The sequence below is a fragment of the Mobula hypostoma genome, chromosome 15 (assembly GCF_963921235.1).
Source record: "Mobula hypostoma chromosome 15, sMobHyp1.1, whole genome shotgun sequence".
NCBI classification, from domain to species: domain Eukaryota; kingdom Metazoa; phylum Chordata; class Chondrichthyes; order Myliobatiformes; family Myliobatidae; genus Mobula; species Mobula hypostoma.
In genome coordinates, this window is record NC_086111.1 from 19,850,653 (window position 1) to 19,863,946 (window position 13,294).

Genomic DNA, 13,294 nt, shown 5'->3' on the forward strand with positions numbered 1-13,294 from the left:
TCCATCACGGGTAAAACCTCTGTACTATTGAGCACATTTACATGGAGTGCTATGGCAGAAAAGTAGCATCCATCATCAGATATCCCCACCATGCTGGCTTCTTGGTGCTGCCATCAGGAAGGAGTTACAGGAGCCTCAGGATCCACACCACCAGGTTCAGAAGTTATCATCTCCTCAACCATCAGGCTTTTGAAGCAGAGGGAATAACTTCACACTGCAACACTGAAATGTTCCCACAACTCTTGGACTCGCTTTCAATGATTCTTCATCTCGTGTTTTCGTTATTTATTGCTTATTTATTTATTATTATTATTTTGCTTGTTTTTTTTTGTATTTACTGTGAATGTCCACCAGAAAATGAATCTCAGGGCTGCATATGTATTTTGATAATAAACTTACTTTGAACTTTGAGATAACATAGTGATGGTTAATAACTTTCCGTTGAAGCTACATGTATTCTCCAGATCACCTGCACGTCCAGAAACTGCAAAATTAGAGTTTAAACGAGCTTGTTCGAAGTGCGTTATGGGATTTGTAGTTCTTTGTGGATCGGTGAGCAGAATCCCGAAAGGTCGGGACTACAATTACCAGATGTCTCATCCGATGAGCGAACGCCCGCTCAGTTTGTTGGAGTGAGCGAGTGTTGCTTGTTGCTGCACTGTACTTGTTCTCGGAGTAGGGAATATGTTGGGAGCCAGAGCTCGTTTGAGGTTCGCGCTCCGTCTGCATCGGAGCTACAGCCATGGCATAATGGTAATGAGTGGATCAGGGGCCTGAGATTTCTGGGCTGGGAGTAAATGGCAGGATTTGTTATGGTGGGGAAATAGTATTGCATTAGTAAACACGAGTGTTGTCGAATTAGGAGGGAGTATTGCACAACTCCTGGGGTCATGCTTAATAGGGAATATTTCCAGTTCAAGAACTGCATTCATTGTTTGTTGTGGGGAGTAATACGAGATTTTTTGATGTGCATTATCAGTTCAAAAGCGTAACATTATCTTTTAAGGGCTGTTATTGTATGGATAAGTTTTAACCCGATTAATATGTTTTCTGACCCATGGGCCCACGCACTGCTTGGCTGTTGATAGTGCAAGATTCAGTAAATTGACAGAGTGAGGCTTGGAGATGGAGGTGGGGGGGGTGATTAAAACTTTTCATTTATAATGTCCCCTGCCTTTGAATGTAACTTCATCTTTGAAGAAGAGCAAATTATTAAAACAATGAACCTATATGCAAAGATGGTGTATTTAAACGAGAGGAAGCAATACTGCACTCTTGTCCTCAGTTAACAAACGTGAAGGAGTAGTAAGTGTTCAAGGTCCAGAGAGGAGGTTCATGAGGATGATCCCGGAAATGAAATGGTTAATGTCTGAGGAGAGTCTGGTGGCTATGGGCCTGTACTCGCTGGAGTTTAAAAGAAAGAGGGGGATCTCATTGAGACATCGAATATTTAAAAGTCTAGATAGAGAGAATGTGGAGAGAATGTTTCCTCTAGAGGGTGAGTCTAGGACCAGAGGGCACAGCCTCAAAATAGAAGGTCGTCCCTTTAGAACAGGGATGAGGAGGAATTTATTTAGCCAGAGGGTGGTGAATCTGTGAAGTTCATTGCTGCAGATGACAGCGGAGACCAAGGCATTGGGAATATTTAAAGCGGAGGTTGATACGTTCTAGATTAGTAAGGTTGTCAAATATTGTGAGAGAAGGCAGGAGAATGGTTTGAGAGGCATAATAAATCAGCCATGATAGAATGCCGGAGCAGACTCGATGAGCCAAATGGCCTAATTCTGTTTCTACCCTTATCAAATAGTAATCTTAAGTTAAGTTGGGTTTATTACCATGTGTATAATATATGGATACAGGTACAATGAAAAACTTGCAGAAGCAAAACAGGCATGTAGGTGCAGAAAACACAATATAAATTATACAAGACAGTGATGGGAGGGCAAAAAAACCTGGAAAACAGGACCAGTGCAAAAAGACGACTAGAGACAAGTCTGGTACTTGAGCTTTGTTCTTATTTATTATACCAGGAACATTGATTACTATGCAGCTTTGTTAACTGCAGTGTTATAAAATGGAGATTAGATATTGTTTTGCATGATAACTTGCTATTTGAATAATATATTTCAGTGTTTGTGTAGAGTTTCCTTGCTTATCAGCTGTGCCATGAACCATCCAATCCTGTCATTCCCGAATTCAGATCAATGGGATTTTTTATTAAAGTGTTTTTTTGTTCATTGCCAACTTGCAGTGATTATGACAGGTGCTGTCCAAGATGTTAAGTTGTGCAGGTCCACATCTGTTCCCATTCCTCATCAGCTTGGTCAACCATTCACTCTTAATCCTTTGTATTTCTTTGTGACCAATTAAGACATCTGGGGATGTCAGAGACTTTTTGAACGGTGTGTGGTTGGCAGTAAGCACTGGAAATTTGTCCACAGGTGGAAGGCTGTGATTTTGAACTTGTTAAGCACAAGGTTGCTGGCTTTGGTGTAGATGCTCTGTGTGAAATTTTATAATTTTGCTCTTTTGGCAATAAACTGTAAACTTGGTGTGGGGAACATTGAGCCTAATAAACTCCTTTGCTGTAATTAGTAGCCCTGATCAGTGTGAAGGTCCATGGGCCTATGTTCTTCATGTATCTGTAATTCACTAAATGTTGGCTGGTCTGTTTTAAGACATCTAGGATCAGAGGCACAGCCTCAGAATGCAAGAACGTATGTCCCTTTACAACAGAGATGAGGAAGAATTTTTTTTTTGCCAGAGGGTGATGAATCTATGGTATTCATTGCCACGGACAATTGTGAAGGCCAAGTCACTGGGTATATGGGTTCTTGGTTAGTAAGGTCATCCAATTTATGGGGACAGGGCAGGAGAATAGGGTTGAGGGAGGTAATAAATCAACCATGATGGAATGGTGGAGCAGACTCAATGAGCTGAATGGCCAATTCTGCTCCCTCCTTGGTCTTGTAACCTGACTGGGTGCTTTCGTACAGTGCTTTATTACTGCACTAAGAACAAGGAATGGATTCAGATGTCATTCTTGAATTTGAATCATGTTTTTGTTTTACAAAGTATTCACAAAATTGCTGGGCTGCCTTAAATGTCCAGCTACTTCTGTAATATTCTATAATGAAGAAAATCAGCATCCTTTGTCTGAATGATGTGTGTGTCATTACAATGTAAATGAGCCAACGCAACAAATTTCCTTCTTCATGCCTGCTGTATCTAATTGGTTAATGGTTGTTCTAAATCGAAGTCATGTTCCTCTGCTCTCCTCCATTTATCTCTTAATTTGATGAATGTTTGTTTCCTATACTTAACAACGGAAGTATCCACGGCCATCTGCAATGCAGAATTTCAAAGACTTTTGGCCTTTTGGGTGAATACATTTCTGCACATCACAGTCCTGTTTGGCCATCTCTTTATCTGTAATAGTGGTTCTAGACTCTGTAGCTAGAGGAATCATCCACTGTACTGTCAAGCTGTTGAAGATTTTTCTTCAGTACAATCACCTGTCAGTTGAAAACTCTGACTAGTATTTGGTCTACTTAATTTTTTTCTTCTAGGAAGTCCTCTTATTTCAGGAGAGTCTAATGCATTTTTTGAGGCAGGAAGGACATCTCTTTATTTGAGGCCATTAACACTGATAAATAATATTTCTATAATATATGCTATTATACATTTGCTTTCTTTGTGCTTGCAACCCCTGAATGTTGGCGTTCCATAGATTATGCACCAAAATGCAAAGACCAGCACATCTTGTATCATACATTGTATTTCAAATGAAAAGACCTTTTCTCCTCTGGAAGTAAGTACCTATGATAAACTTCCAAGTTATAAATTTCCAACTTGAAAATTAGCAATCTGACAATGTATTGTAAATGTTCCTTTGATTCGTTGAGCCCCACCTCCAACTCCAAGGCATATGTGTACCATAAACAACTTTGGACACTTTGCATTCAATACTTCCATCTTGATCAATTGAGAATGGGTGAGACCAGCCCAAAAGTAACTTACTTATTTTTATCTCCTGTTAACTAAACTTCACACTATATATTTTAATGAAGTTTTAATTTTTTACTTTATCAAATAATTTTGAAAAAATCTAATTAAGTTTCATCCATAGGTCTGCCTCGTACATTTTCCCAGTTACATACCTCAAACATTCTTGACTATTTGTAAAACATATACCCTTTCAAAAGGAGCTTGTTCCTTTTTTGATCAAGAAACCTTTCTTGCATGCTTTCTTTACACTCTTTGTAAGTGAGGCCTTCTCACCCTATGTTAGGATTAAACGTCCCCCATGATTCTTCTACAGGCTGTCCTCAGGTTAAGAATACCCAATTTAGGAACATTTCTACCTATGAGTGTGCTCCAATCATAAATTCAAAACGTTTTTATTTGTATGAATGTCAGAACTAGCTCACTTGCTGTCACTTCCATTCATTGCAATACTGTGGAGGTTTAGGTACTGTATCAAGTAATCTTTGTGTGTTTTCTGAAAAATTGACTTAAGGACATTGATAAAACAGAACTCATTCATTACCATGGATGCCCTGTATTACCCTTGTTGCATGAACTCTGATGTATATCCTGTTGAACACGACAACTATTGCCTTTTGAAACATGAGAACACATCAGGAACAATACCAGTGTCCCTAACGAGAATTAACTAAAAATAATAAAGCAAACTAGCTAAGGTCGAACTGTTGTCGCTGATCAACTGGACTCTGACATCTTCCTCTTGTTCCTCAATCACACTTTATGTACTTGTACACAAGAACAGCATGGCCTCATCACCAATCTGTTCTGAAATTTGAACAAAGACCGGCAATTTTTAGACAGATTCACTAGTTAGAGTCAGATATTGACCAATTGGTTACCTTGTGGATGTCAAATTCCTTATTTGCATGATCAAACACACACCACAGTAATACGGGTATTAATAGCCAATAGAATCTCCACATAAAAACCACTAATACTTCAGAATGAGTATAGTAATTAGTAGAGTCGGCTGCGGTTGGGTGCTTCCAATGCATTGGCAAGTTTGCTTCCATCTGCGTGAGATGATGGGGCTATCGGGACTTGAAACTTTTTTTACCGTGCCCATGGTCTGCTCTTTATCAAATTACGGTATGGCTTTGCACTGTTGTGACTATGTTATAATTATGTGGTTTTGTCAGTTTTAGTCTTGGTTTGTCCTGTGTTTCTGTGATATCATTCTGGAGGAACGTTGTTTCATTTTTTAATGCATGCATTTCTAAATGACAATAAACGAGGACTGAGTGTCCTCATAATCTAATCTAATCTAATTGACCAATAGCAAGTGTCATGCTAGAAACCTTCATTTACACATCCTTGTCTTGTCTTGGTATGGCAAATGGCTACAGCCCCATGCTATACAAAGGGAAGCTAAGCTCTTCAAAGATGTTTCTTACTTGGAGTGACAGCACACCATCTGTAAACCATCCTTGCCTGGACATCATCTTAACCTTTGTTTCAACTTCCACACTACCATTACTAGAGCTAGTGATAGTTTGAATAGATCCATTCTGAAGCAAATCAAGTCTTGAATGTCTTGGGGGTTTTGAATCTAATCCCACTCATTCTCTCCCTCTCAAGTGTTGTGGGAAGCAGACATGGTCGGATTGACCATGTGTATGATCAGGTCACCGTCAATGGGCAATAAATTAGATCGCTTTGGTAGCGATGATTATAGCTCCATACCAGCCCTGGAAAAGTAGTTTATTTTGATCATACCTGATTGAAAGTGTGCATATTCCTTACCCTGACATCAAGTAATGAAGATAGACGAGATGGAGGGACTGCAACAATGGTGTACTTCCCTAGTGAATTTGTAAGGGAACATTTACAGATAGTTAATACTGCTCTTACTATTTTTGGAGTTGGTTGATTCCATTTCGTGCCCTCTCACAACCATGTGAGGATTAAACTTTCTCTGACTTGAGCACAGCGGTGTGGCAGGGGATGTCAGATTAGATGGCAACCTCTTTGACATCAGGAGGCTCCATGCAACCACCAAACTCTGTAGAGAGCAGGTCCTGGAGCTGCAGTATGCAGACGACTGTGCTTTTGTGGCCCATGCTCCGGAGGATCTTCAGACTGTCCTTGCTGTGGTGGTGAGAGCGTACAGCAGGATGGGACTGACTGTCAATACCACCAAGACAGAAGCGGTTTGCCAGTGGAGTACCAGTCTCTCACCCACTCTACCTGCCTTCACTGTTGGTGATGAAAAGCTGTCAGTAGTGCCATCTTTCAAATATCTGGGGAGCATTCTCTCTGAGGATAGCAGCATTGACAACAACATCCAGAGCCGCATTAAACAGGCATCAGCTGCCTTTGGGAGACTTCGGCGTAGAGTCTTTCAGAACAGGAGCTTTTGTCCCTCCACAAAGGTCACCATATACCAAGTGGTCTGTGTCACCGCCCTCTTTTATAGCTGTGAAGGTTGGGTAACCTACAGCAGTCGCATCCAGTCCTTGGAGCGCTTCCACACAAGCTGCCTCCAGCGCATCCTGGGAATTACCTGGCGTGAGCGGGTGCCTCACACTGAAATACTTGTAAAGACCAACTGCAGAAGTATTGAGGCCATGATCACCCAGCGTCAGCTGCAGTGGCTGGGGCACGTGATAAGGATGCCCCCATGTCAGCTCCCCTGCAGAGTGTTATACGGCCAGCTACATCATGGTCAACGCTCAGCTGGAAGGCCGAAGAAAGCGCTATAAGGATCAGTTGAAGAATGCTTTAAGGAAGTGCAAGATCAGACCCGAGGACCTGGAGGATGTTGCTGCTGACCGTACCACTTGGTGACAGCTGTGTGGGGATGGGGTTTGTATTCTGGAAATGGAAAGAACAACCAGAAGGCAGCAGAAGAGAGCCGGGAGAAATGCAGCCATGGTTGCCACCACTACCACCACCACTACTACATACTCCCTCTTGCCCCTTCTCTGCTCCTCACCTGCCCATCACCTCCCTTTGTCCCCCCCTTCCATGTTCTACTCTTTCCTAACAGATTCCTTCTTCAGCCCTTTACCTCTTCCTGAGAAGAAATGCTGGAGGAACTTAGGACAGGCAGCATCCATGGAAATGAACAAATAGTCAACATTTTGAATTGAGACTATTCTTCAGGACGGGAAGAGAAGGGGGAAGTACAGAATTAGAAGGTGGGGGTAGGGGAAGGAGGATAACCAGAATGTGGTAGGTGAAGCCAGAGGGTGGGAAAGATAAATCCGATCAGATAAAAAGAATCGATTAGGAGAGGAGAGTGGACTGTAAGGAGAAATGGAAGGAGGAAGGGACCCGGGAGAGGTGATAGGCAGGTGAGAAGAGTTAAGAGGCCAGTGTGAGGAATAGAAGAAGAGGGGAGGGGAAAGAGAAGTCAGTATTCGTACCATCAGATTGGAGGCGACCCAGATGGAATACAGAGTGTTGCTCCTCCACCCTGAGGGTGGCCTCATCGAGGCCGGGAAGTTCTGCTTTTGGCAGATGGAGTGGAGGTGCATGTCCAGTTCCGATGAAGGGTCGACCCGAAATGTTGACAGTTTATTCTCCGTGGAGGCTGCCTGACCTGCTGAGTTCCTCCAGCACTGTGTGTGTGTGTGTGTGTGTCTCACCATGAGATCTGTGCATGTTTGGCATGGCAAAACTGTAGTCAGTGAGTTAGCAAATGATGGTGGGTGGGAAGGCCTCTTCAAAATGCATGTGAAATTCATGTAAATGTATTTTCAGAAGAACTTACTTTTATTTTTGGAAGCGCAGGATTTCTCTGCACTAGAGTCAGAAAGTGATATCTACCACACAGTAAGTTTCTCTCACTATCAGCCACGGATCTTTAATTTTAATTATTTACAACAGTTATTCAGTTTATGAAACTTTATCTATAGGTCTCAATATTAACTAAAGTGAAAGGTGAGGTAATTGTAGTTAAGAGCTGCTTACGTCTGTGTTTTAGAATGAAAAACATACACGTGAATAATCTGGGAAACTTCAGGCTTTTAAGTTGTTAGACAGAAATGGGATCATTTTAGTCATGGAAAAATGATTTTTGTTTGATAAAACATAAGAGGCCTGAGGGCAACTTCTCCACAAAGAGGTCAGTGTAGATGTGGAACAAGCTGCCTGGGAAACGGTTGAAACAGATACAACAACAAATTTAAAAGATATGTGGACAGGAAGGATTTAGTGGGGTATGGACCCTGGTGAGTGCTGTAAAACAGAGGGATTGGGGAGATACAAGTGCGTAGTTCATTGGAAGTGGCATTAGAGGTACAGGGTGTGGTGAAGAAAGTATTTTGCATGCTGCCTTCGCAGTCAAAGCTTTGTGTATAGGAGTTGGGAGGTTATGTTGCAGTTGTTGAAGATGTTCATAAAACTATTCTTGGAGATTTCTGGACAGTTTTGGTCACTCTATTGTAGGAAAAATAACACTAATCTGGAAAGGGTGCAAAGACGTGCTGCCAGAATGTGAGGGACTGAGTTACCAAGAGGTTGGGTAGGCTAAGACTTCATTCCTTGTGACGTAGGAGAGTGAGGGTTGGTGACCTTACAGAGGAGCATAACATCATTAGGGGCATAGATAGAATGAATGCACAGAGTCTTTTTCACTGAGAAGGGGAGCCAAAAACTAAATGGCATGGGGTGGGGGGAGGTTTAAAAGGAACCTGAGAGACAACTTCTCGCAGAGGGTGACCTGTTTGTGGATTGAGTTGCCCAAGGAAGTGGTTGAGCTAGGTACAATAATAATTCTTAAAAGGTATTTGGGTAGGAGAAGTTTAGAGTGTTATGTGGGCACAGGGTTCAAGCTTGATGAGTAGAAACATAGAAAATAGGTGCAGGAGTAGGCTATTCGGCCCTTCGAGCCTGCACCGCTATTCAGTATGATCATGGCTGATCATCCAACTCAGAACCCTGTACCTGCCTTCCCTCCATACCCCGTGATCCCTTTAGCCACAAGGGCCATATCTAACTCCCTTTTAAGTATAGCCAATGAACTGGCCTCAACTGTTTCCTGTTTCCAGTACCTTGGTAGGCTTGAAAGATGTGGGCTGAAGGGCATGTTTCCAAACTGATTTACTCTGACTCAGATGATAAGTTGCCTCATGAAACAATTACAAATGCACAATATTGGGCGTACTGTATTCTCAGGGACAAATATCCAGGCAAGCTTTTGGTTAAGAAACTAACAAGTGGAGTATTATAGAGCCACGTGACACGTAAACAGGCCGTTCAGCTCAACCTGTCCATGCTGACCAGAGTTCCCACTTGAGCCTGCCCCATATGCCTGCGTTTGGGCAATATCCTCTAAACCTTTCCTATCCATGTACTTGCTGAAATTATTTTATAATTATACCCCCCTCTACAGCTTCCTTTGACAGCGTGTCCCATATACCCACCAAGTGCGGTGAAGTTTTAAAAAAGCTTGCCCCTGAGGTCCCCTTTAAATGTTTTCCCTCGCACCTTAAACCTCTGCCTCTGGATTAGATTTCCCCACTTGGGAACAAGACTCTGACCATTCACCTTGTCTATACCCTCACTTTAAACCTCTTTAAGGTCTCCTCTCAGCCTCCTTCAGTCTGCGGGGGGGGGGTGGGTGGGAGAAAAAGCTCAGTCTATCCAACTTATCCTTGTAGTCCAATACCTCCATTTCAGGCAACGTTCTTCAGAATCTTTTCTGCACCCTCTTTAATCACATTCTTCCTCAAGCATAGTATTCAGAACTGCACCCAGTACTCCAAATGTGGTCTCTCCAATGTCTTGTACAGCTGTAACATGATGTCCAAGTTCTTAGAATATAGAATTAAAGGAATTGATTCCAGATTGTATCTATTTCCCATTTTGGATGTGGGATCAAGTATAATATATCCAAGTTGTCTGTTGATATAAAGCTGGGTAGCAGTGTTGTCTGTGAGGAAGTGTAGGGACCATGGGATTCATAGGTAAGTGAATAGGCAAATATATCATAGATAGAATGTAATGTGGAAGAATGTGGTTGTCCACTTGGTTTAAAAATAAAGTAGGCAGAATATTTGTTTTTAAATGGTGAAGGACTAAACAGTATTGGTCTTCAGTAGGAACAGGACATCCTTGTGTGCACCACTGAAAGTTCACGTGCATATTTAGCAAGCAGTTAGAAAGGCAAAGAGAATTTAAGAGTTTATTTAGCTGTCTTGTTTTGTTTATATTGGGTCCCAGTGCAACTACATATGAAATATTGGGATTTTAGAGAAGGATTATCAGATTGCTTCCTAGGTTAGTGGGGTTGCTGTATGAGGAGAAACTTAAGTAAGCAACCTAACTGGCTTTAGAAGAATGAAAGGGCAGCTCATTGTGTTTTACAAATTTACTCCAGAGTTTAACTGAGCAGATGTACAGCTGATGCTTTACCTGACTGGGATCATGGCCTCAAACCGAAGCGTTTACCATTCAGGACAGACAGAAACACTTTCTTTGCCCAGCGGTTAGTGAATCTTTAGATTTCTCCATCCTGAAAAGATGAGGAGGCTCAGTATTCAAATACATTGAAGGCTTAAACTGGGATCCCACAGGGGTTACAAAGATTGTGTTAATTAGGCAGGCAAGTGAGAGGAGAGCAAGATCAAATCAGCCCAGCCATTATCTTAATCAATATGGAGTGTCAAAGTACAGTAGGACCATATACTACCTCAAGATTAATTTCCTTGCAGGCATTTATGGCCTACTCTGAATAATTATTGAAAATTTGGCAGCAAATTTGCAGGAGCACAAACATGAGAATGATTGGGTAAGGTGTTCTGATGTTAAATGTGGGAAAAAACTATTGCCAGGGCCCTAAAGTAAAATTCTAGGAGTTTTAAAATTCTGAGGCAGGCAGCTTCCGTGTATCATCTCCCTCAGCGTTCAAGATTTTGTGCTTATGCTTCTGGAACGGGACAAGACTGACCTTTGGAATCTGGAGGACTACCCACAATTCGTACTTGGTTACAGTTGCGTCCTTTGGTTAATGCAGTGTTGTAAAGAGATCTGCTTATCAGGGAATGCAGTGCTGAGCCATCGTAACAACACTTTGTAAATGTGGGAGATTAGTTACCAAGTTCAACACTTTTTAATCATAGAGATTTTTTTAAATGCTGAAAGACTGGAGCTGCATGGGGCCCTATATAAATAAAACAAGACATCTATACTCAAATTATCTTTGCCTTTTTAACTGTTTGCTGAACATATTAGCTTTCAATGGTTCACACAAGGATGTCCAGATCCCACACTGAACACCAACACCTTTCAATCCTTCACCATTCTAAAAAAAAACAAAAGACTGGATTATTTTTGTAATTTGTCAATGACAATGTCACTTCATTCATAAGCTCTCAGCTGTTCAACATAACCATGCTTTACTGTGGAATTATAATATTAGGAAGAAATATTCTTTTGGAATCAGGAATTTTGTGTAAGGGATTGAAGACATTTAGAAATCCCATTCTCTCTTCTGCATAGTTAACATTCGTTAGAATATTGAGAATGGATTTTCTTGAGATGGACTTCACTCTTGCTCCATATCCCCTGCACAGTATTGGCATCTTGGCAGATCCAGGAAAGCCCAGACATTGTGTGCAAACAGAACACCTTTGTAGGGCTACTTTATGTATATTAAAGCTATAGAATTTGCAGCCCAGAATGAAAATATTTGGCCATTTGTGTTTTTGACTTTTTGAAGAAAGTGTCCAAACATCCTATTCTGCCATACTGAAATCTTTCCTCGGTGTAATTACCAATCCACCTTTTGAAAGCGGCAGATGAATTTGAACTTTTTCCTGCAGTTAGACCTGCTCCCCCTTGTCATTGACCATAAAAAAGGGAAGAATTATCAAGAGTTGAGATATCTACCTTGTGTAAAGTTAGTGCCAGGCACTCTCCAGACCATGTGAAAGTTGCTTGTACCTCTTTGATTTCTTCTTCTTCTTCGATGTCTACACTTCGATTCTATATGTGAATGTCTACCTGTGCTGTACCTGAATTATAGGGACCGGTTGAATAGGTTAGGATTTTATTCCCTAGAGTGTAAGAGAATGGGGCGGGGGGGGGGCAGATTTGATAGAAGTATACAAAATTGAGGAGTATTGATAGGGTAAATACAAGCTGGCTTTTTCCAAGTGAGGTTGGGTGAGACTAGAACTAAAGATTATGGGTTAAGGGTGAAAGGTGAAATGTGTAAGGGGAACATGAGGGGGATCTTGTTCACTTAGAGAGTGGTGAGTGTGGAATGAGATGCCAGTGAAATTGATGGATATAGGTTTGAGTTCAACAATTAAGAAACTACATTGATGGGGGGGCGGGGGGGGGACAGAAGGCTGTGGTCCAGGTGCAGGTGCAGGACAATGGGACTAGACAGAATAATAGCTTGGCACAAACTAGGTGGGCCCAAGGGCCTCCTTCTGTGTTGTAGTTCTCTGACTCTAAACGTTTGAACAAAAATGAGGATGATGATGTTAAACAAAGATGAGGAATAATATCCTGGCTCTCATAAAAGGACAAATGTATTCATCTTGTAGAGGGTGAGAGAGCTGCCAATCAGGAACAAGGAACTGGTGTTGTGTTTTAGTGGGAAGAGGGGAAAGCATCTCTGATTCATCAATAACAATGTCCTTGAGCTTCCATGCATGACCCTCTTTGTGCGTGTCTCTCTGCTCAGGAATCTCTGAAGAAGACAGCACTGTTCGAGTTCCATCAAAGCGAAGGCGCACGGATGGTGGAGTTTGCGGGCTGGAGTATGCCTGTGCAGTACAAGGATAGTCACATCAGTTCACACTTGCACACCCGCCAACACTGCTCGCTATTCGATGTTTCTCACATGCTGCAGGTAAGACCCGAGTCTGGATATTATACCTGGTGTATCAAGCAGCTCCCTACCTCATTGATTCAGAACTTCTAAGGCTTATTGGTGATACTGACCTCTGTGGACGGGGTGACAAACAAGGTACTGAGGAATAAATAGATTTTTGGAAACACGTGGCATGTCCAGTCTCTTTCTCTTCGATGTCTGCACTTCATTGAATACTATTCAAAGACTATTGAGTATTGAAGGGCCTAGATAGAGTGGATGTAGAGAGGACGTTTCCCATAGTGGGAGAGTCTAGGACCAGAGGGCACAGCCTCAGATTACAAGTAGAGCCCTTTAGAACAGAGTTGAGGAGGAATTTCTTTAGCCTGAGTGTGATGAATCTGTGGCCAGGTCATTGAGTATACTTAAAGCTGAGGCTGATGGGTTCTTGATTAGTAAGGGCATTGAAGGTTATGG

The 13,294-nt window shown here is 41.9% G+C and overlaps 1 protein-coding gene across 1 annotated transcript in view; it reads left to right on the top strand.

Annotated features, from left to right (window-relative positions):
- Nucleotides 1-588: 588 nt before the first annotated feature.
- amt (aminomethyltransferase) overlaps nucleotides 589-13,294 on the top strand; it is a 58,468-nt gene continuing 45,762 nt past the window's right edge. Inside the window, exons 1-2 of the mRNA XM_063067825.1 lie at nucleotides 589-753; nucleotides 12,689-12,856. Coding sequence (XP_062923895.1) covers nucleotides 685-753; nucleotides 12,689-12,856 — 237 coding nt within the window. The 5' untranslated portion in view covers nucleotides 589-684. The remainder of the gene's footprint in view (nucleotides 754-12,688; nucleotides 12,857-13,294) is intronic.